General features: G+C 34.1%; 1 protein-coding gene across 1 annotated transcript in view; it reads right to left on the bottom strand.

The window, feature by feature from the left end:
* LOC124365777 (unconventional myosin ID) overlaps positions 1 to 22,381 on the bottom strand; it is a gene marked incomplete at its 5' end in the record, with an annotated part of 39,800 nt that extends 17,419 nt beyond the window's left edge. Inside the window, 10 exons of the mRNA XM_046821788.1 lie at positions 104 to 266; positions 1,443 to 1,528; positions 3,956 to 4,114; positions 5,659 to 5,809; positions 6,584 to 6,693; positions 7,450 to 7,619; positions 15,159 to 15,348; positions 16,955 to 17,158; positions 20,534 to 20,740; positions 22,148 to 22,381. Coding sequence (XP_046677744.1) covers positions 104 to 266; positions 1,443 to 1,528; positions 3,956 to 4,114; positions 5,659 to 5,809; positions 6,584 to 6,693; positions 7,450 to 7,619; positions 15,159 to 15,348; positions 16,955 to 17,158; positions 20,534 to 20,740; positions 22,148 to 22,381 — 1,674 coding nt within the window. The remainder of the gene's footprint in view (positions 1 to 103; positions 267 to 1,442; positions 1,529 to 3,955; positions 4,115 to 5,658; positions 5,810 to 6,583; positions 6,694 to 7,449; positions 7,620 to 15,158; positions 15,349 to 16,954; positions 17,159 to 20,533; positions 20,741 to 22,147) is intronic.
* Between the last annotated feature and the right edge of the window lie 1,064 nt (positions 22,382 to 23,445).

Below are 23,445 nucleotides of genomic sequence, written 5' to 3'. Positions count from 1 at the left end.
ATTTTGCAGCATGATCAAAATGTTACGGCTTTATCTCTTCTTGCATTGTACCCTAAGAAAAGCCAATGTGCACATAAAGAATCGACTACGTGAAAATATATACCTTTTCCAACTTAAACAGAGTGGTGGGAGAGCGAATGAAGATCTTAGTGTGTCCGTACTTGACGTCGCCAGAAAACCCCTTCTCCTGTATCAGGACTGCTGTACCATCACGGTCCGACCCACTCTTGAAGTTGGGCCAAGTGAATTCAGAAATCATCTTGTACCTGGGAGCAATACATGAGGTCAGTACGTTTTATTTCTGAATACATTAATCTATAGCTGTTTATAGAACAAGGTAAGATTACACCTCACTAAGTGTTGCGTAATGGGCTTTACTGAGGTTCTATGCAGCTCATTGCATTATTAACAGATTGAACGTCAAATTAAATTACATTTTCAAATTTTGGTAATGGAACTTTACACTCTTGAAGCCAATTCCTAAACTTTGTATCTGCTCTTTTCAAAATGTCTCATCCAACACAGTCAATATCTTAGATTAAGACGATTCTACGTTTATCACTAGGATTTTTAAACCAAAAAAGTGAATGCAAGAACAAGATTAACAAGCAAAGCTCTTTGGTTCCAAAGAGTGAGACTAATGGATTTTTCAACATGAAATGAATAACAGCTAAAAGTTTAATTTGTATGCTGAGGAACAATTTAAAAAAGTCACACACACACTGTAAATTAATTGAAAAGCTAATCTACAGCATTTGTTTGTTTCCTGATTATCATTCTTGCTTTAGAAACAAAGGAAGACTGTCCTGTTGTAGACAACCTAAAAGAACAGGAATCTATGTTTTGTTTAGAGATAGTATGGTTTGAAAAAGACAAAAACAAAGTTCGGTTAGAGACTTCAGTGTGTGAGGTTAGATCAAAACATTCTAAGAGTACTCTTTTAAAACAAAGAGCACATAAAAACCGTCAACAACCAGGCAAATACAAAATCCATAACATATTTCATATATAGAGTATATTTTGTGACATTGCACCAAACTACAAATATTCTAAACTTGCTTATTACGCTCTTGTCTACTAATAGAAAATCTTGAGTCAAAAATTAATGTTGGATATTTTTAACCCTTTTGATACCCCCCATTTTGACTGCCACAAAAAAATAACACAGCTGACAATCAATTTCTTTCTTAAGGAAAATTCTTCTATTGATTAGACAAACAAATAGGTAATATGTTGTTGCTTATAAAATGTAAATTAGCTCTTGGCTCCTAAGCTATGACTTACGGCATTAACATTAAAGTTTTAATTAATCACTTATTAGCTGATAAGAGTTTTGAATACAGAAACCAAAATGAAGTCTCAGAGCATATAGAAAGTTGAGGTGTTAAGAGACTCCTCACCTCAAGATGAGAGGTTTAACCAAACTAGTTGAGGATACTTACCTCTTGAGGAATCTGTCGTATCGTTGTCTGTAAGCGAAGCCGGCTCTTCGTACTCTCACGTTCTCCAGCAGTCCGAGGTACCGCACCTGTTGACGTCAACACACCACAAATTCACTCACTGACAGATCTAAAAAAAAATCTTATACATAAATTAGAAAACCACCAACTGAAGAAACCAATAAAAAAATTTAACCCTCATTTCAATCATACTAATTTTTGGTAGTTGGTACTGAAAATCTCAGCTCCTACGATTGTCTACAAAAAATCCAGCATTAATTGGCACAGTTGAGTTTAACACACTGACTGCGGCATAAACCTTACACCGCAGAATCAGATAAATGACACTAAAGATCACAGTATAGAGCCCGAGTGAAGGTGTTGAGTTACTAACTATATATTACCAACTTCATTTATTGATAGATTTTCATGCTTTTGTTGGTGTATATAAATAGAACATAACTTGTTTTCTGCTTCATTCTAAAATAACCACATTTCTATTAATTTTTTTCGTACAGACAGTAAAGGGAAATTACTTACATGGATTTTGAAACATGCTCTGTCTTTTGATACCGACTACTATGGTCATTCAAAGACAAGCATTGTGTAATAAAAACCTTGTGAACGAGCATGAACTGGTGTTTTTCACGAATTCTTTAACTGATCTTTTCACCAATACATTCAACTCAACTCATTTATTGTCAAAAAACATAAAATGCATGCACAATCGTCAAAATACATGTATATACGATGCAGTATATAAAAATAATCAATACAGAATTACCCATGAAACCTAAAATAAGTTAAACTAATAACGGAGGTCTACATTTCTTCTAGGTATTCTTGAACACTGTAGTATTCTTTTAAAATAAGGAACTTTTTAAGTTTATTCAGGAATTCCCAGTCATCAACAACACTTTTCAAGTAAAGAGGGAAAGAGTTAAAAAGACGAATTCAGGCATAAAAGCACTGGTTTTCAAATAATTTTGTTTTGTGGCGAGGTAAGATAAGGTAATTTCTAATCCTTAAATGATAATTATGATTGACATTGTTGGTGACAGTGAAATTTTGTGGATACTTTTTGTAAAAAGAAAGGCATTGAAAAATGTAAATAGACGGGAAAGTTAGAATATTGTTTTGGCAGGATTGCACACGACTTAATTTGAAAATGATACTTATTGCTCTTTTTTCCTGGCGGAAGATGTATTGAGTTTTTGTACTCTCATTTCCCCATATAGGCAATCCATAGTTAAGAAAAGGATAAAAACATCCATAATAGGTGAGTACGAGAAGTTTCTCACTAGCAATACAAGACAGTCTGTACATTAAAAACAAGTAGCTGCTTAATTTTTTGAAACTTTGTCAATATGATCAAAAAAGTTTAATTTAGAATCAAGTATAATTCCCAGATGATTCACGTTTCGGGAAGGAAAGATTTCAGAATCACCTATAACAATACTTAAACTTATAAGACTTTCTTAACTCAAAGTCAAGAAGATTTGTTTTAGTACTATTTACAAAACAAAGAATTCTCACTTAGCCACTGCAACAAAGAGCTACCTTGGATAAAAGTCTGGACCTCGAGCTGGGCTCGATTACTATTAGAGATGACGAGGGAAGTATCATCCGCAAACAAAAATAAGTTAGAGCCATTGACACTTTGATGAATGTCATTAATAAATAGCAAAAACAACATAGGCCCAAGATCAGAACCTTGCGGGACTCCAGTTTGAACTTTCCGTTCTTCCGATAGTTGTTTTCTCAAACAACCCATAGCGTCAACAAAGCGCATTTCAACAACCTGTTTACGGTTTAAAAAATAGGATGAGATCCAATCATGTGCCTTCCCTCTGAAACCCAATTCATCACACTATTGGAATAAAAACCTGTTGATACTTTTGGAACAGTTATAATGGGATTGGAGTGATTACGAAAAATCTTGACTTCTGCTATTCACAATAAAGTGAACATAAAACAGTACTCTTGAGTTGAGTGGGATTTGACGAAGTGAGAGAACGAAATAATAATGGCACAATGCACAAAGCAACCACACCGAGCAGATAGTCGTGGCAGGTTCTGTAACTTTTCAAATTAGTACGTTCTGTCATCATTCATTCAAAGGCCTACTGAGGTGCGTTTTACTGTATACCACCTTGAAAGAAGTTAAGGTTAAGGCTAGAGCATCGAGGAACACCTCGTGTAAACTTAACCCACTATAGCCTCTGAGATTTAGGAAATCCCACAACTCCGACAATTGTATTCAGATATGAAGTAGATTGTTTTTCCTACGCCAATACGTAGGCACACTCATAAGGTTCCCAAATGTAAGTGACAATATTAGTTTTTACTGAAATCAGTTTCAGTTCTAGAGGGTATGAGCCTTCACTAGAGAATACACAGACATATTGAGCTGCTATTACCACATTCTGATAAATATTCGGTCTGATAGAAGATGTTGTGGTGGTAGTGTGGATCTGCTAGACATATATCTCTTACTCAGGAAATATGCCTCTTACCTGATGAATGACTCTCTCCTCGTTCATGGTCTGTGGAGACTTGTCCTCGTTGGGTTTAATGCACCTCACATAGAACGGTTCCTTGCTGGCCAGAGTCTTCACCAGGGCGATCATCGAGTTCTTAAACAGTGTTCCAGCCGTTTGGGGCCTCTTCGTTGTCTGCAACAGATGGAATTCTGTCTACTTCAACTGTTTAATCTACATTAGAATCACTATATAATAATCAACTCTTTGGTTTCACAGTTTCAGGTATTTTCCACTTGATAACAACAGAGATATGATTGTCTCAGCAGGTCATAGCAAATATCATGAAAATCCAATGCACTGTATTCTCATTTCATTTAACTGTACAATGGCACAGGTTTCTTATTACTTGATGTAAATTAAAAATTACAGTATCAGTAAACAACATTTTCCTTTTGAATAAGCAAAGGATTTTTGTTTAATTTTAACCCATTGCGGATTGTATTGATTTGGCGCACAGGCACGAATTAATTATGGTCCGCGGCCGCACGAACAGCAATGGTGCGCCACATTGTATCGCTCGCTATTGTATACTAGAAAATTCAGCTGTGAAGGTATTCATTCAGATGGAACATGGGCCTGCTGGGGTATCTGTGATGTAGGAACGATAACATGCGAGCAAGGTTCCGTGGTGGTGGCAGGGATGATGTCTGAATCATAGTCTAAATAAAGCGGCTCGGGCGAAGCGATTACAATATCCGGGTCATTGCCTAGATTAAACCCGCCAACATGTACGTCTGTGTCGTTCAGTTCTGTGTCACTAACCTCAAAACTATACTAACTAAAAAGCAGAGAGTAAACTCATATGATTTTTCAACTTTGACATACAACTACGGTCTGTAGGATATTTATAAAACTATGAAAACTCTAAATGTAGACCGTCGTTAAACACTCTTAGTTGACAAGTGAAGACGATCGCCCAATCTATCAGACATTAATAGAACTATTTGGAGGGAAACTTAAAAGCAGATCGCTTTTGCGACCTGAGCTCGTCATCGTGCTGTGCCGTTAGGCCCGGCCGCTACGTGACAAGCCCAGCTCGTCAGTGATCCGCAATGGGTTAACAGTTTGATTTTTGAAACTATGGTGTATAATGAAACCACATTATATGAAACTGAACAAAACAGCAAAAATAAAATTTACATAAAACTGAAACATAACAACAAACCTAAATTTTGAATCTAAATTTTCAGTTAAAAAGATTTCATTGCTTTGGCAAAAGGTTAAATAAAACTATGATTTGCCACCAATCAGTACTTTACCTCGATTTTTTAGTAATATATACATCTATCTTGGTGAATATTGTTGGTTCAACATAATAACTGTTTCTTGTGCACTTAGGCAGCTAAATGTATTTCAGCTGTTATGCTATGGATAGTGGAATTGTGGTGTTTGACTTAATTACTAGGCTGAGAAGAGCGTTTCTGTCGGAAATATGGTAGCTGTTGGATCTGCATTTCCCTGGCATACAAAAAGAGTCTGTTATTTCTCATCCATGTGAGCATTGATTAGAACAAGGACGTAACAGGAGAAGACTGTAGTCACTTGTGGACTTTTCAATGCCAAAGGGGCTCAGAAACAACACTCTGAATAATGCATTTTCATTCCCTTATCCTGACAAGAAAGTCACAAACAAGTATCCCGTTTCCTTGCGCTAAGACCGACGAGGTGCTGCATACCTTGGTGATGTCCATGGCTCCCTCAGGCCACATCCCCTTGATGACAGGGTTGGTGGAGTTGTACAAAAGTCGCTTGAAGTCCTGGAAGAGAGTGTCCCGGTTCTTGTCCAGGAAACCGTTGATGTTGTAGATCACGTCTCCGGCATAGTGCCTGAACACCGGAGAAAGACATCACAAAACTCTTCCAATTACACAAAATGTGAACAAGAATCAAGCGAAAGAGGCATAAAATTCAGTAAACCAAATCTACTAATTATTTCTTACCTTTTGTGTCATAAAAAAAATAACAAATATGTTGACAACAAATATTAGTTTGTTTTTTTTTTATTTATTTTTCAAGTACTGTATTACATTAACTACCGAGATCATTCTTTGATCAAACATAATTACCAACTTCGAACTGAAGGTTGGTAGCTACTTGATAAACAGACAAGAAAATTTGAATTGAATTTGAACTTAGAATTATAAACGTAAAACAGAATGGGAAATGTTAAAGTTCCTATGGAATAGAAAAATGTAATTTATAAATGAATTGTAGTTAATAATGTTTAAAATACTGAAAAATGACTGTTGCTGAAAAAGTACACATTTTATATGAGAATAAAATCAAAAACTTTGTTTTGATGTGAATCTTTACCTGTCGGTTCTTCAGGACCACTTTCATTTGTCAATCAAAAACAACTCAAAGACGGAATTGTATTATTTCAAATTCCACTTCAAACAAATACATACAATATTAATAGACAACTAATTCAATTTGTTATATTTGTTCTGTTTCAATTTTTTTACCAAAATTTTAACAAATAATAATATTGACATAAATTATTGTGTGTCTTTCAAAATTTTCCACATCAAATGTACAAGTTACAATATAAAAACATCGAATGTATACTGTTACAATAATTTCTTGTACCAAACTCCTCACCTTATTCGGAACTGAGTCTTGTGTTGCAGCATCTTATCCATCGGCTTCGTCTGTCGACTCGAGTAGTGTTGGTGTGTCACTAGTTTCTTGTCCAGTGCCTCCAACAGCAGCTGAACATACACGATCATCAGTAGTGCCAATTTCACACAACTGAAATAACCACAACTTTTCTATTTCATATGAGACAATTTTTACTCTGTATTACAATGACAACTTTCCTATATTGACAAATGAGAGCTATTTAACCATCTCTAACTCTAGGTATTTTATATTGTAGCTATTACGAAAGAACACTGAATTGGAATGTTCCTTACTGCATGGTCTCTAAATAAATTCAAGGAGCCGCCACTAATCAATAAGCCAGTAATACCATTTAAAGGACACATTGTTAAATCAAGTGGAGCCAACACAATTTTTGGGTTTAATTCTTGATCAACACTTAACTTGGGATTTGCATGTTGATCAAGATGTTAAAAAAATTACCTCCGGTTTATTTGTAATTTACAAAATGTCAAAAATTTGCTCAACTGATACTTTAAGACTATTTATTTTGCTTATGTAGACTCTGCAATTGCGTTTGGCTTATGCATGTATGGAGCTACATCAAAATTCAATTGAGATAGGATACTAATACTACATAAAAAGGTGTATTCATATTATTTTGGACCTTGATTGGAATGATACAGTCAATAATACATTTTCTGGTTTGGGTATCATGACAGTTTATAGTCATTACATGTACCAAGCTATTCTCTACACTAATTAATTAATGAAAGCTAACAAACTACCTTTATTAGGAATAAAGGTATTTCAATTCAACTCAAAAACTTTAAGACAGTGGTATGAACCAAGAGACAGTTAGTTACCTCGTCAGTGACTTTGCCTACGTTAAGACAAGCCTCGTCCAGTGTGGCAATCACGCCCTTGTGTGGCGCCTCCACCAGCTCACAGATGATCTGGTTGTTGAAGTATTCGATGTTCTGCCACTCGATTCCCTCTCGCTGATATTCCTCTTGTTCTTGCTTCAGCACAAGCTCTGCAACACATAACTAGTTTACAGCAATTTTCGAGAGGGCAATCCTGTTTTAAGTTTTAACACTCAAAACCTAAACAACCTTATTGTTTATAGGAAGGATTAAGAAAAAGTTTATCAATTTCTGAAACCTTTAACTACCAGCCAATATCACTACTTCAACATTTTCCAAAATAACTATTTAAAAAGTGTATTTTTGTAGACCAGCTTTCCAGGAAACTCTGTTTGGGAACCTATCTTCTGTGTAGACTCAATCTAGAAGTAACAAGAACTGTCTACTTTGCTTTAAAGAGTCTCGCATAAGATATGGCATAGCATCTTGGGTTGGAACAACTTCTGCAAATTTAGAAAGAGTCTTCATACAACAAAAGCATGCTATTAGATGTCTTGCGAGTCTTGGATTCAGAGAAAGCTGCCGAACAACATTTGCCAAGTTAAAATTCTAACGGTGGTGGCACTGTTAGACTTTTACTAGAAGTTATCCTGCACACAGTCTCTACTCGTCTACAACCAAGACATCAAAATATACACCACCATAACATGAGACATGCCTCCAACCTCATCACTTAAGTCTGTTCAGCAAAAAACCAATATATGCTGGAGCGAAGTGGTTCAACCTACTGCCAGAAGAACTGAAGAACACATCTGCACAACAACTAAAGAAGCGACTGACTGACTGGCTAAAAAAGAGACCCCTTTACTCAATGGATGAATAAATGAAAAAAGACAATATTTTTAATAATACCCATTATTGTAACCACATGACACATTACTAATCTCCAAGATTATGTAAATAAAGAACTTATCTATTGTTTATTGCCTGCTATTTCACTTAGACAAAACAATTAACTCACAGGTCAGCGGCAAATTTCCTTAAAGGCAGATCACCAACCATAACTTGAATGATACTCAAACAAATATATAATAATTAGCTTTTACATAGACTTCCGCCAGAGTCTATTATTTATTACAAAACATATGGCTATTGCAACTCTATGAATTCTAGGAAATACATATGAGGAAAGCTACATTAGCACATATCTAATTGTTTAATTCAAAGAATATTTGGGACATGAAACAGCATTATAGGTAGAAGACAAAATTCAAACCCATCGACACCAAAAAGGTGTACTTCAAGTATCAATGGTAGGACACATCTTGTTTCTTCTACTTAAAAAAAAATAATTGGCTAGTCTTATCTAGAGCTTGCTACAATGTTAATGTAGCAAAGCTCTACATTAATACAATGTAATACAACCCAACATAACTTAACACCAAATACATCAAATAGGCAATTTTATCTTAAGGAGGATGACCACAATTCTGTTAATTGCGATACTCTACATATCAAAAGTACAAGGGTTTAGCCACTACTGTGCTAGAAATGAATCAAATTTATATTTTTACTCGTAAATTGGTTTTATAGTATTGAAATATTGGGAAATACATTTAAAAAGAACATAAATAAAATGTTATTAATAACAAAAAAAAAAAAAAAAAAAGCAGTTACATCTCTAGTGTTGGTTATAAAGATTCATGTAAACAAAAAGTTCAAGAACTTTTGGATTTTTATTTTTGATTTTTATGATTTGAAGTTTATTTTTTTTCAGTTTTGTTGGTATTTTTTTTTAGTTAGTTTTTTCACTTGTTTAAGGGGGGGGGGTCGTGTATAAACTGTTGCTTATGGCTACGTCCAAACATCTTAACATATCAAAATATCCACCTATATAACATGAAGGATGCAATTGAAGGGTCGCGGGCAAGAACAATCAGAGTCAACTGAACCTAGTTTGCCAGAAAACAGTTTTTAAAAGTTTAAAAACGTCGCCTACCTACTATTTAAAAGGTCTAAAGCTAAAAATAACTATCCAAACATGTTACAAATAGTATTTAGTTTATTATTCCAAACATAGTAAACATTTTTAAGTCCCGACAATAAAAGGTTTGTTTTAAATATTATAAAAAAAAAGATTCATGACCTTGAATTGGTTTTCCCCCCGTCACTGGGCCCTCATCAATGAGTGGTCGTCTGCAAACTCGCCGTCCGAGGCTTCCTCTAAACATTCACTGTTCAGGTACTAACGCATCAGAAAAAGCTTTTGACTCCTGGCGTGTCAAAAACTGTTTTTAAGTGTAAAAGGTCTTTCACTTTTTGCCGCTTTAATAGGCCACTGGTCCGTTTATTGTACTGTTTACTAAGCACTTTTGGAGAGTTGTTTTTGTTAGGATTTCTTGAATTTTGCTTTTTTTTCACTGGAGGAACTAAGACAGCCATTTTAAATAACTACCAAAGTAGTTAGACTTTGTGCAGCATGAATCTTGGTTCATTTTTGTCAATCTTGAGTACTCTTATAGGGTCTCGTTGGGATGGGGACATTTTTTTACGTACATTGTCAGAAAAGTACTTTCTTCGTCCAGGTTTTTGAAAATTAACCTCAGTTGCCACTGTTTATTACTGTGAAAGGTGAAGGTTTCACCCTCGAATTTCTGTAGCACATCCCTCCAGTCATCTGGTGTCTCTGTGTAGGATTTTGAGTTTACAACGCTCATGTCTTTGTCTCCCTCCATATACGAATGACCTCTTATGGGGAACACAACTTTCACACTATCGAAACGGTCCTTGTCCACAACTGTGTGATGTAAAAAGCGTATGAGACGGTATAATTCTTGTTCTGTCCTGCACACGAGTCGCAAAACAGAAACAAAGATGTCGCACATTCAAGCTTAGTACATTGTCAAAAAAAATGTTCAAGCATTGAACACAAACATCATTCTGCTCCCTTCTTGGCGACGGTTTTCGTGTCGTATGTGTAAAACAACGATGTAGAGTCACTTAACACGTGACAATTGAATGATATAAAATTGAAGCTGGCGTCGATAAATATACGTCAGATGTTGTAATGTGTGGTGTAGGCAAATTTTTTTGAAAGTCCCCCCCCGCCCCCCCCCATCGTAACAGCCTCAAATTCTTCTTTTCTTCTTGCTTCCTTCCTGCACTTAGTTTTTAAATTGAATAAAAATTTTGTGCCTTTAGCCAGGTGAATTTCTTTTTCTTTTTGTTTCTTTGTTAGATCTTGTGATAAATGTATCTTTAGTTTTTTGTCATCCGCTCCATTGATTTTTTTCTTCTAAAACAGAAATTTCTGCTTTAAGTACATCACAGGTACTGCACGTATCTTTCCTTGGGTACCCGAATGAAATATTGAATTTACTATCAAAAATGTCTCAAAATGTAGTGAACCCAACAGTATTATCTTTATTTGTTTCATTGTACATTCTATGCAATTTAGACTTATTGAGCCTCTTCAGGTAAGTATAATTTTGATGTGTCCCTTCAAAGAGTAATGTGATTTTTTCTACCCTTTAGGGATTGAAATGAAACTTATTACTTTTGCTTTTGTTTCTTCGACAGAGCATTAGATCTGTTTTGCATGTTTAACCTCGCCATCTGGCTTGACCTCTCCAAAACTAGTAAGGTGTTTTCTTTATGGTTTGAACGCGATTGTTTCCCAATGCCATGTAATGACATGAATGCTTTGTAACAAACTGTAACGTCCTGTAAAATTAAATCATCTACATATGCACGAACACGGTAACAATAAGAAGAAAGATTGAAATTAGCCTCTTCTTGGGAATTTCCGGTTGCGGCGCTGCTTAACAGGTACAACAGATATAAGACCAACCAAGTACTGATTTTGTGCGTTGTAATCACCTAGTCCGTTAAAGTTATTGATGATACTTTTGTCGGTTTTCCCGGTGAAACAACGTGAAAACACTTGTAACGAGAACATTGACAATCATCATATACCAACCTCATGAGTAGTTGCACGAAGTTTTTTTTCATCACGTCGCTCATCTTCCCCGTTTCCTTCCTTTTCTTTGCATTTTTGTAAACCAACATGAGTCCCTTGATTGTTTTCTTCCCCCTCACTTCCACTTATATCACTCAACATAGCGTTTACTAACAGTAAAATAATCTAACAATCTTGAAAACTTGTCCGCACAACATTCAACACATCCACTAAAGTAGGGTTATGTTTTTTGGAAACAAAACAACAAAGCACCTGACTGAAATCTGCGTTGAAGTTGAGGTGGTGAGGGGAGCGACATTGACTCTGATTGTTATTGTGCGCCGCCCGCATGGACTATGATGTTTCTTGCCCGTTAGCTTATATCCAGTTCCCTTTGAAAAACGTAGTGGACTCTACTTGTTGTCTTGCACGTTTTGTAATAGCATTAAGAAAATCTACTTCTATTAAGCTATCGAATGGCACTGAAAACTCGATTTCGTTGAAAAAATTGACTCTGATTGTTCTTGCTCGCGACCCTTCAATTTGTAATAACAAATTTACAATATTGTAATTATTAAAATATTGTAAACAAAAAGCTGACATTCCAAACAATATTCATTAGCAACATTATCTCTTGGACCAAAAAATTTATTTTTATGGAATGCAATGCCAAATAGTCTAAGATCACTGTCATTTGGTATATTCAAATGAAAATTGGTCTTTTCTTCTTGGAACAACCATTTTTACAAAGTGAATGAATGTTTTTGGGATTACTGATGAATTAAACAATTACTTTTAGTCTAAGGAAATTATTTTATCAGTGTTATAAAGGGGTTTTCAATTGATTTGTTTTCATTATGTTTTTATTTACTTAATATATTGCTTCTTTTTAGAAGTTTGGACTAACTAGAGGATTGCATTGCTCTAACACTGATTGTACAATAATGTGTTTTCACACAATGGTATGATAAACTGCCATATAATCTTTACCAGTAAATAAAAGAGCATCATTGAGTAAAAACTTGTTTGGAAAACGCGCGTAGTCTAACTGAACAATATGCATAGTACTGCGTAGTTTTTGTTCTCTTGGACTAAAAATATCACTGAAAATAATTTCCCCAATGTCATAAATTTGTTTATTTTCACACATATTCTTTTCTTGATAAAAGTACAATTTTTGAATTTCGTATTGTAAGAATGAAAACTGTTCAGTATTGTCCTTCTCCCTGCTCTAACTTTTTTAGGGCCAGTGAGAAAGTAACGGTCATAATTTGATAAATCAAATTTCATAAGGAATGATAAACATTTGTGCAAAGTAAACTGAAATACAGGGGTTTGGATTAGTGAAATATCACATTACAAAAAATTTGGGTCCTTCACAGAGCTAGTAGTGAAAAATTCAAAAAAGCCCATGATGGAGTGGAATATGTATGATTTTTTCTAAATACTAGTAATTATAGCTGTGAATGTCCCTTCTTAAATAAAATGGAATATTGAACTACAGTAAAATGATCTTATTAAAAAAATATATAGAAAACAGTATAGTATAGTACTATAGTAAAATATCTTAATGTTTAGATAATTGAATGTTTTATCTGTATTAAGAACTGATTTTGTAGTTTATAGTATTTTTAAATCTATTGTCAAAGTACCAAAATTAAATTATATACAATTAACATGAAAAGGAAGTAAATACGAAACAAATAATATTGAATTATCTATCATTTACAATATCTGTATTTTTCAAAATTGTAATTACTAAGCAATGTCTGAAATGATTTATAATGGGCTTAATGAACGTTATTATGTGGCAAGATATGTCGAGAAAGATTTTTCCATATGAAGACTTAAAATTTTGCATGAAAACTCCGTTTCTACAAGAATGGATGTTCTATGATGTGTTATTTGGGTATCATATTATTTTTTTGTATGATTTGTCTGTTCGGTTCGTCTATCTGTCCACAGGAAATTTCAAAAATGGTACGAGCTATAGATTTGAACCTTTGCATGGAACCTTAGCGAAGCCTTATAAGTACATTTTACTTACATATTAACCATGGCGACCTGCTCAATGTTTATACAAACATAAGGCTTCTTGGGATCTGGTTTCTTAAGCTATTTTTAACATAATTGAATACAGAGCCCACACATTGAATATACGCAGTCCGAATATAGGTCGGGCTAGCACGTACGTCCATTGTTGTACGGAGCCCGCCCTATACTCGGGCTCCGGTATTTAATTCAATACGATGAGGTAATTCGGTAAAAAATCGGGTTTAGTTGTTTCAGACCATTTCCTATGTTATATTGTTTATATTTATACGTCTTTGTATGGCCCATCAACAATTGTACAGAAGTATTTTTGAACTATTGCACAGCAGCTTAGTTACGTAACTGGCCGACAACGCAGTTGCACGAGCCTTGTTGTTGCCTGGAGTGTGTTTGTGAACAAAGTTCCACTATTATTGAATAAAGTGATGTGGTAAAAGTTGGTTTAGAGATGGATATCTAATAGTTATAATAGTAATACAAGTTTTTATTGTATATGTTTCCTAGTTCATTGTGTAAAATGAGTAACCATTTAGACAAAGAAACACTTATTTTCATGTTCAATGGAAATAATTTGCATTGTATAATTTTAGTTTACATACACTAACATGAATTCTTTCTGTCTTTTATGTTAATTTTATATCAAAAACACATTTATAGAACATTAGGTGATTGAAAAATAAAATGTTTATACAATGTTACAATTTTTCTAAATTTATTTTTTTTCCATAATTTGTTTACTGCATAATTTTTTTCAGATAATTGTTTTTCTAATCAGGCATATTTTCTAAAAGTGCATGTCCTCCTCTTTAATTGTATATATAATACGTTCAAACAATGTCTTTAAAATTTCCAAAATGTATAAAAATCACAACAAAACGGCCAGTATAATGAGTAAATCTATTGTTATAGACCTAGGATTCAATGTGTTAACACGCAATCAGTTCACCGTGATATGGTGGGAAATTGAGTTTGCAGTCACAGGTGAGGAAACAAGAGTAGTGCCCCGATTATATACAAAAGTCTATCAGAGCACTAGGCTATTATAGCCCGAACCAGGCAGCATGAAGCCTGCACAGGAGAGGTGATCTGCAACACGGACCCTCACCTCCCATGAAAAATAGCCTCTCTCTCTCTTGGGTCAACAGAACATGGACTGGTCCACAGACCAAGCGTCACTGAACAATACAATGCACTGTACTTGAAGACTAATAACGAAAACACTATAATTTTATTAAAATATCATAAGAATATTAATTTTAGTAAATAAATAAGCATGTTTAGCATAGAAATGTTTAACAGTTTTCTTTACAAATTTACTACAAAAGCTTAGTCCAAATTTCAATTCTCGTTAGTTAATATATATACCTGACCATACTGCCTTTCAAAGAAATAATTATGAAATAATCACTGGGGCCACCTACTTCCTGAAAGTTTTGTGAATTTGGCCCTCAAACGGAAACGTTTGGAGTCTCCTAGCCTAAATTAACAACCTTCATCTATTTTTCATTAGAAGAGAGTATTTTAAATTGTTGCTACCATGCAAAATCTCATGTAATGAAGTAACAAAAAAAGGTTGTCTTTAACATTGAAAAATGAGAATAATGATGTATGCTCTACGAAAAAAGTGAAGAAGAAGTTGTAGTGCAAATGTCTAACAAAATTGTAAAATAAACAATAGTGAGAAAATGAGTGAACCTACCAATGAACAACTGTTGAAGTTTCTCGTTACAGTAATTGATGCAGAACTGCTCAAAGCTGTTGGCATCGAACACCTCGAACCCGTAGATGTCTAGGACTCCGATGACAGTGCCACGATGTCTAGCTCCAGCTATGTCGATGGCGGAGTTTATCTTGCCCACAATCCATGTGAACAGTCGGTCGTAAACAGCCTGTATACAGAAATTTCCTACTTGAGAATGAACTCATTGAATTGTAAAACTTACACCTTTGCAGTTTTTTTTACTTCTGATTTAATGTTTTCATAATTTAAATTTGCATATACAATAATTTGATTTTAAAGTAAATTGGTCTAAAGCATACTATGTTAACAAATCTCTAAAACAATAACAATATTTATTGCTATTTTACAGGAAAGCATTGATATAAAGAGACAGAGTTAAAAATATAACTTTTATGTTTTTCTATCTACCACAATTACTCTTGTAATGCTGATCACATCTTTCAGAAAAAGGGCATAGACATTCTATAAGTAAATGATGATTAATTCAATTTCATTGTTGAGGACAAGCTTACACAATTGGGAATAGCTCCAATGCTAATTTTAATTAATTTTAATTTCCACACACACATAGTCACGTCTTATGGTTGCATGGATTTTCTACAAAACAAATTTAACAAACAAAAGTTATTGAGTGCTCTTAGAGATAAGATTATTGAACTTGATGATCAAACCCGTTTTCCACAAAACTACCCAGGACATCCAATAGATGCATGAAATGTAATAAAACATTTAATGAACACTTTGTGATACAAATGTTATTTTAGGAAAGTTAAAATGTAGGTTTGGATGCTGGGGGATGACTCTGACCATATATAATTTCCATTACATTTGGCATGGACATAGTATGGATACGGGGGGAATTTTAAGCAGTCAACTTGCTTATTTCATAATAAATCAAAGTTTAGGAAGTTATTGAGTCTCTATGATACCAAGCAGGTGATTACTGTGCCAGGGGCTTAAAGCAGCCAAGTAGTCCAAAGTGTCTTTCACTCAGAACCTCTAGAAACCAGAAAATCTGAGAGGACTAGAGCCCATTAAACTACATAAGCCAGTTTACAGTGAAGCAGAAGCTCCATACGCCATGAGCTTTCACAGTTGAAAGATCCCAAAGATCAAAAGTTCCTGTAGATCACAAACTTCAATATCGGAATTACGGCTGGTTGGACCAGAAAAACCACACACTGAGAGCTCCCACGGAAACAGACAGAGAACTACATAAGGCCGAGGGTACCCAGATGACAGAAAATCTTATGGTCTATTAGCTTCTGAGCTTCTGAAGAGTGCGAGTCCTCCAGAGTTCAGAAACTTCCATGGTAGACAGGAAACAGACAAAGAACTACAAAAAGGCTGAGGATACCCAGCGGAAAAAAAATCTTGTGGTCTAAAAGCTTCTGAAGAGTGGAGTCCTCCAGAATTCAGAAACTTCCATGGGTAAATATTCTTTATAGGCCATGGTTTCCACAGACCTAAAATTTTAGAGGAGTTGGGATCTTTCAATAGCTGAAAGGTCAATAGCCCTTTTTTTGCTGGAAGATCATATATGTCGGGAGCTTTTTATCAATCAGAAATTCCCAGAAACTTGGAGCTCCTAGAGGTCAAGAGCTCTCAAAATCCCAGGAACTTCGACATGCTAGAAACTCCCAATAGGTTAGAAGCTAGAAGGTAGAGCTATGAAATATATGGCACTTCCAATTGTACAGAGAGTTCACAATATTGAATTAAAACTGGAGTTTACGTTTGAGCCAATCACTCACCTTTGCAAGCGCATCTCGCCCATACTCCGCTTCGGTCAGAGTATGTGTCTTCTGCATGACTTCTCCCCTTGCAGCTATCACTCGCTCAGTCAACGCTCGTTGTAACTCCGAGTCCTCTACAAACAGCAACTTCGATGCTCGTCTTAACGCTTCCTTGTTTTTGATACTAACTTGGTCTTCACTTGTGGCAAATGTCACATTACCCTGAGGAATTTCAAAATCATTATGGGAAATAAAATATAAATTTTTTTCATATGACAGCTTGGAAATTATACCCTCTTTTCTTCTAGTTTATAGAAGACTAAAACAACAATTTTCTTACTCATTATATATTTTTTGTGCACTTCTGACACTTAAAAGCCCTTCTTTGTTTGAAGTTTATTTTTGACAATGGAAGGATTGTGAAGGAAACAGAATTTTCCGGACATTTGCCATCGTTCAGTGAAACAAAAATTCAGTAACACTACATTTTGAGATCTGCAATCTGATCTGATGCATGCGTACTACGATGATACGGACCACAGTCGTAGGTGGTTGGTTGACGAATGCAGACATATTGTGACCTATATTCTGTGGTTCACTTTTAATAATTAATGTTGTGCTTATTTTTTATTAAGTGCATGTTTTAGAGTTAGTGAAGTTGAAACACAACATGGTGGTTGTGATTCCTGACTTAGGCATGTCACAACACTCTGGTATGATTTGTTTATTTTAACCTAATTTGTAATTATATGTTAGGTTAGTTATTTACCTGAAGAAGAGATCAAATTTCAGATTTTGAAACATAGTGTTTTTTTTTTTTCAATGAACGTTGGCAAATGTCCAGAAAAATCCTGTTTCCTTCACTTAAAAACCAACATTTTTTTTTAATAATGCAGTAATAATGTAAAAATAAACTGTTCAATATATTGATTCACTGCCTACACACCAAAATACAAAGATATTAAATAACCCATAGTAGGCCTACTTATCATCAAGTGAGTAAACGAGTAAACTCAAAACATTCACCATCTTCTAACCATCGTACTTAAGAGAATTTTCGTATTGTGATTATGAGAGTTGCATTATTGAAAACATTATTTGTTTTTAAAAATACAAGTTTTATACAGTTAGTTTTGAAAATATTTTATATGTAAATAATAATTAAGATAGGTTTCACCACACTGCATAATGTTAAGTGTCATCGATATAAGGTAAGTGGTAGAGAGGACTTTATAGTCCTAACTTTGCCTCCAATAAGGACATTTTTAATCTCATTTCATTTTCACAGCCCAAAGACTCATGAGTTAATTATAATATTTAAGCTAATACTATAGTTCGCTTGGTTTATTTTACTAAGTATTTTATAAACTTTAAAAGATGAGGAGACAATGTATACGTTTAGCAGACGTTTAGCATTTCTCTATGTATCATTGATGTTGCAGGAAATGAGGAAATGCGAGTAACATATTTTGTCACAATCACTGATGCTATGAGGAAATGCAAGTAACATATTTTGTCACAATCACTGATGCTATCATTTGAATTGTTTTGTGAGTCATTGTTATGATTGAGTAATTTTATTACACTAATGGAATGAAACTACTTTAATATCAAAATCTCCCAGTAACACACAATTTTGTGATGATAATGAAACTTAAATCAGTTTAACGTTATATAAATAGTACTATAAAAGTTTATACCTTTGACCAACTCCCAGATATTTTAAAGTGTTCACTATTATTAATTTTCATTTTGATTTCTCTATGTATTTGACATGTTCTTATACAAACAGATAAATTTGGATTTTTCAACTACTTTGACTTGTGCTATTAAATCTGTTGTGATGGAAAGGCAAGTCAACGGTTGACCCTTTCCACGTGTATTACGCTAATTCCTGCGCATTAAAGATGACTACAACATAATGATGACGAATCTCACTATTTGAATTTTTTTGTCTCCGATCACACACAGTAGTTCATAAAACTGGTGATAAAATGCATTGGGAACTGAAAGTCAGACAACACATGCGCTCTATTTGTAATTCTCGGCCATCTGTTATTAATACAAAACTGGTTGTCATAGCAACGGAAAACCATTTTTCCACTGTACGCTGGTGCGTTTCACGGCTTTTCCCGTGTACAGAGGATGACAGTGTACTTCTAGAGATCTGCACACAAGCTCTGTTCCTACGCTCAATTGCATGCTATATGTTACATCTGAACATTGTTTACAGTGACTGTAGGACGACTAGTTTTGTTTTTGTTTATTATGATTATTGTTTCTGTCTTAAGTCAGTTGGAAAATTTAATGTTTTGTTTCCTTTAAATTAATTAGTTTTCATTTTCGTACTCAATACAGTAACTTCAAGAATCATAATTCATATAGAACTTTAAGTTAATTAAAATTGGTTTTTTTTTATTAAAAAAGAAGCTTTTTACACGCTAGAGGAAAAAATTGAAAAACGATTTAAGGATTAAAAGCAAAAACTATACATCATTAAGTAGTCAAAGTTTATGCATGTGTGAAGTTATATTTGTTATAATATGCAGAATTTTTGAATTAAAATCCCAAAATATAAATATATGTTTTTATTGAAGACTCTTAGAGTAAATTGGAAAAAACTTGAATTGAAATGCTATAAATTTGTACTAAAAACATATAAATACTACTAAATATAAATAATACAATACTTTTCCAAATTATTTATTTTTTTGGACAAGGCCTTTCGAAACCAAAGGTTTCATCATCAGGCGACTCCACAAAATAATTTGGAAAAGTATTGTATTATTTACATTTAGTAGTGTTTATAATATAAACATATTATGTTTTTAGTACAAATTTATAGCATTTCAATGCAACCACTGCAAATCAGACAAATTAGATGTACCAGTATATACAAAACCATCTCTAGAGTTGACTCTAGACCAAGTCAGAGCAGCTATGTCTATTTGATCTGTGTAAAATCACAACAACAAAAATAAATACAATTTTTCTAATGATTTAGAGTTATTTAACTCATTTTGAGTTTTTAATTTCAGCCCTCTGTTACAATAACCAGTACTTGACTTCAGGCTGAACACACTGCAACATCATTCCAGTACCTCTCTCTGAAAAAGTTTAGTACTTTTGGTTTGCCCAAGAAACTTTCACCTGCATCTCAGAAATGCATAAAATCTCTATTTTAAGACTACATTTTTTAAATTTTCATTGACCGCTTTTTTCTAGGAAGTATCCCATTACAGTTCTGCCAATTCTACTTCCAGGAATAAAACATTGAGTATAAATATCACTTTGACACATTTAGACACACTTAGTACACCTGTCCTAATTTGCTTTGTCAGCGTGAACTAAAAAATAGAGTTCTACAATAGCAAAAATGCAATGTAGAACAATAAACTCAATAAAAATTTGTACTTGTCTGTTTTTATAATTTGTATTCGTTTATAAAAAAATCTATAAACGTAACCGAGTAAAACGAATGTTAACATTAAAGCCATCACTTCGACACAACTAATTGTGACATATGACGGATTGTCAAGCAAATTAATTGTTCAACAAATTTGACGATTACTTTTTCTTAGTCAAAAGTAAACTCACCAAGTGCAACACGGCGGCGACCACCTGCCAGAGCGTGCCGACCTCTGCAGATGAGAAGCCCAGAGTGTTACAGGCGGCGAGGGTGGCTCGGTGGTTGGTGCGGTCCATCTCTGTCACAGCCCCGCCCCCACCACAGTAGTGATAGTCCGCCGGAGAACCCGACAGATCCAAGCCTTTCATGTCAGGACCCTTACAACTGCCCAGCACCTGTACATATTGACAGAAAAGCACTGTAAACTGGAGAACTTAATTATATTTTAAAGAAAGAATCTGTATCTTCATTGAGGAGGGCCCAAGAGTCCAATCGTATCCTTGATAAATTAAACACGAGAATCATTAAGTAATTTGAAATACTGATGTTCAAATGCAGCTTAGACAAATTTTTATTTATATAGACTCAACAACACCTTCGAAATCCACAAAGACAAAGAAATTAGTACAATTGCTTACTTTGTTGCTACTTTTATTATAGCTTTACTGAATATCTTCTTATTAGTAAATTGCGATAATACACTTAAAAAAATAGTTTATTGAGATTTGTTGTTTAGCTTATTAGACTTTTAAGGGTTTTAATTTTACAACAAACTGAATTAGTACTCATAATATATGAAATATAAGTAATATTATATAGCAAAACTTAGGTCTAATAATGTAAATAAAAAAAAGGGAATATACACAAAGACAAAAAATGAATAAGAATTAACTGTCTTGCACGATATTATCACCTAGATTTCATACTTATATCCTTGATTTAAAAAACATCAAAGAGCAGCCTCTCCTCTATCAGTGCTTTTGAACTACAGATACTCAAGAAGCCATTAAAAGGGAGAAGATTGCCGAAAATTAAAAACAAAATTAAAAAGATTCTGGTAGTATTAGAATTCTTCTCAATAGAGGAATTACTTTGAGTAGTAGGGTTGTGTAAGAATGTTATTGTAATGCTCTGACTTTTGTTACAACTATAACATTATTCAATGTACAATGTTACAATGTCTACTATCTATTTTGGCTAATGGCTCAAATTATGAAATCATACAGCTAAATGTAATTGGATTCTACGACTTCAAAACAAAGTGCAGCGTGTCATTTCCTGCACAAGAAGATCAGAGCATTGCAGTCCATTTCCGCAAGACCCAAAATATATTTTATATCCATCAACTAACTTTAAAAAAAAGTGCATCTGTGAGTACAAAAATGTGGTGCTTGGAACACAGATGTCTCATTCTGCAGGAATGATAAATAGACGAACAGTTTTCCAAACTTGGCATTAAACATCTTCAATGTACCATTGCCATATTTTACTCTGAAGAAAGTTAAATCTGTTGTCAAAAGACTTTGTTTGTTCCTCGTAGAACACTTGGAAGCTGATATAGGAATTCTCAGCTACAGTCCATTACTATATTAGTGTATTTATTACAAGCTAGCTTAGCTTACAAATAGGCTAGGTATTGGAATTAAATACGGACACCATCAAACTAGTCACCATTACTCGCAAATAACAAGGCAAAAAGATGGTACAACATATAAAAGTAGAGTTCTTGTTTTTATATAGAACCATTCTCAAAACGAGTTTACCCTGAAATTTTCTTCCGATAATCTAATGGGAAGACTCACCTGGTAGAAACTGTGGAAGTTGCGTTCTCCAGACTGCTGGAGGATGACCCTGGACTTCTCCAGTAGATAGTTGACAATGTGGCCTCCGATCGGATCACCTTTGAAGTCGAAGTTAATGTCCATGTACTTGCCAAACCGTGAAGAGTTGTCATTCCGATTGGTCTTTGCATTTCCGAATGACTCCAAAATGGCATTGGACTGAATCAGCACATTTTTCACCCTGATGACATTACATTATTACTAGTTAGGAATAATTTTATTAGTGGCACAAGTTCAACTCAAAACTAATCGTTTAACTGACCTTTGTAATTATAAATAAAACAAAATAATATATAAATGATCTGTACGTACATGTGTAGTATGTATTAGTTATTTTGTACCTATGTTGGATGAAATAAAATCCCATTAGCAGAAATGTATCAATCAATACTAATTGATTCATAAGAAGTTAGAAAATTTTTCAACATGAATTATGAATCAGGCTTTAAAAAATTAATTTCTTACATTTACTGCCTAAATAATGGAGATTTTACTCAGTTGATGGGCTCAGGGATCTGTCTAGGAACCTTTCCTATTTTTAATTGCAATAAATGATTTCCCAAGTAGTATACTACGTAAATCAGTATTATATTTACAATTCATACTTAATTTTATTTCTATCATAATTATAACAGAAGAAAAAATATGTCCTAGGTTTATTACCTGCGAGACTTACAAAACAAATAACAGCACGTTTTGCATGAAAAACAGATTATTCAACAAATTGTTACAATTAGCTTATAATAAATTCAAAAATTGGTTGAAAGAGCAAGTTTTCTACAAGATTGAAGACTATCTAAGGAAGTAACCCTTAAGAGAGAGAGAGAGGGGGGGAGGAGTAGAAGTTCAGAGAAAGAGAAAATTTTTAAGTCCAACTTCACCTCTAAAAATAGACTTTTTCATTTCATTTCATTTATATAACTACTGAACACGGTAAATTAAAAACAATAAATTAATTTTGAATTGAAGGCTGAATTCAGAGCAGACACATAAATGTATAAATTTGTACATATTCCATGTGATATCTATTGGCTATTCATTGTTTTTAATGTCAATACTTTGCACATACATATGATTAATATGTTTTTAACTCTTGTCTATCAATAATTTATTTGATAACTAGCGGGCCCGGCGCACTTTGCTGCGCATTTCAATAATTTTTTGCAAAAGTTGCCCGCGGCTTCGCACGCAATTTCCCGTTGAAAACAGTACACTATATTCACTTATTCTTTTTCTATCACATTCTAAACATTGCTGAG

Source organism: Homalodisca vitripennis, chromosome 7, assembly GCF_021130785.1.
Source record: "Homalodisca vitripennis isolate AUS2020 chromosome 7, UT_GWSS_2.1, whole genome shotgun sequence".
In the NCBI taxonomy this organism is placed as follows: Eukaryota; Metazoa; Arthropoda; class Insecta; order Hemiptera; family Cicadellidae; genus Homalodisca; species Homalodisca vitripennis.
The sequence above is the reverse complement of the archived record's forward strand: the minus strand, read 5'-3'. Positions and strand labels throughout refer to the sequence as shown.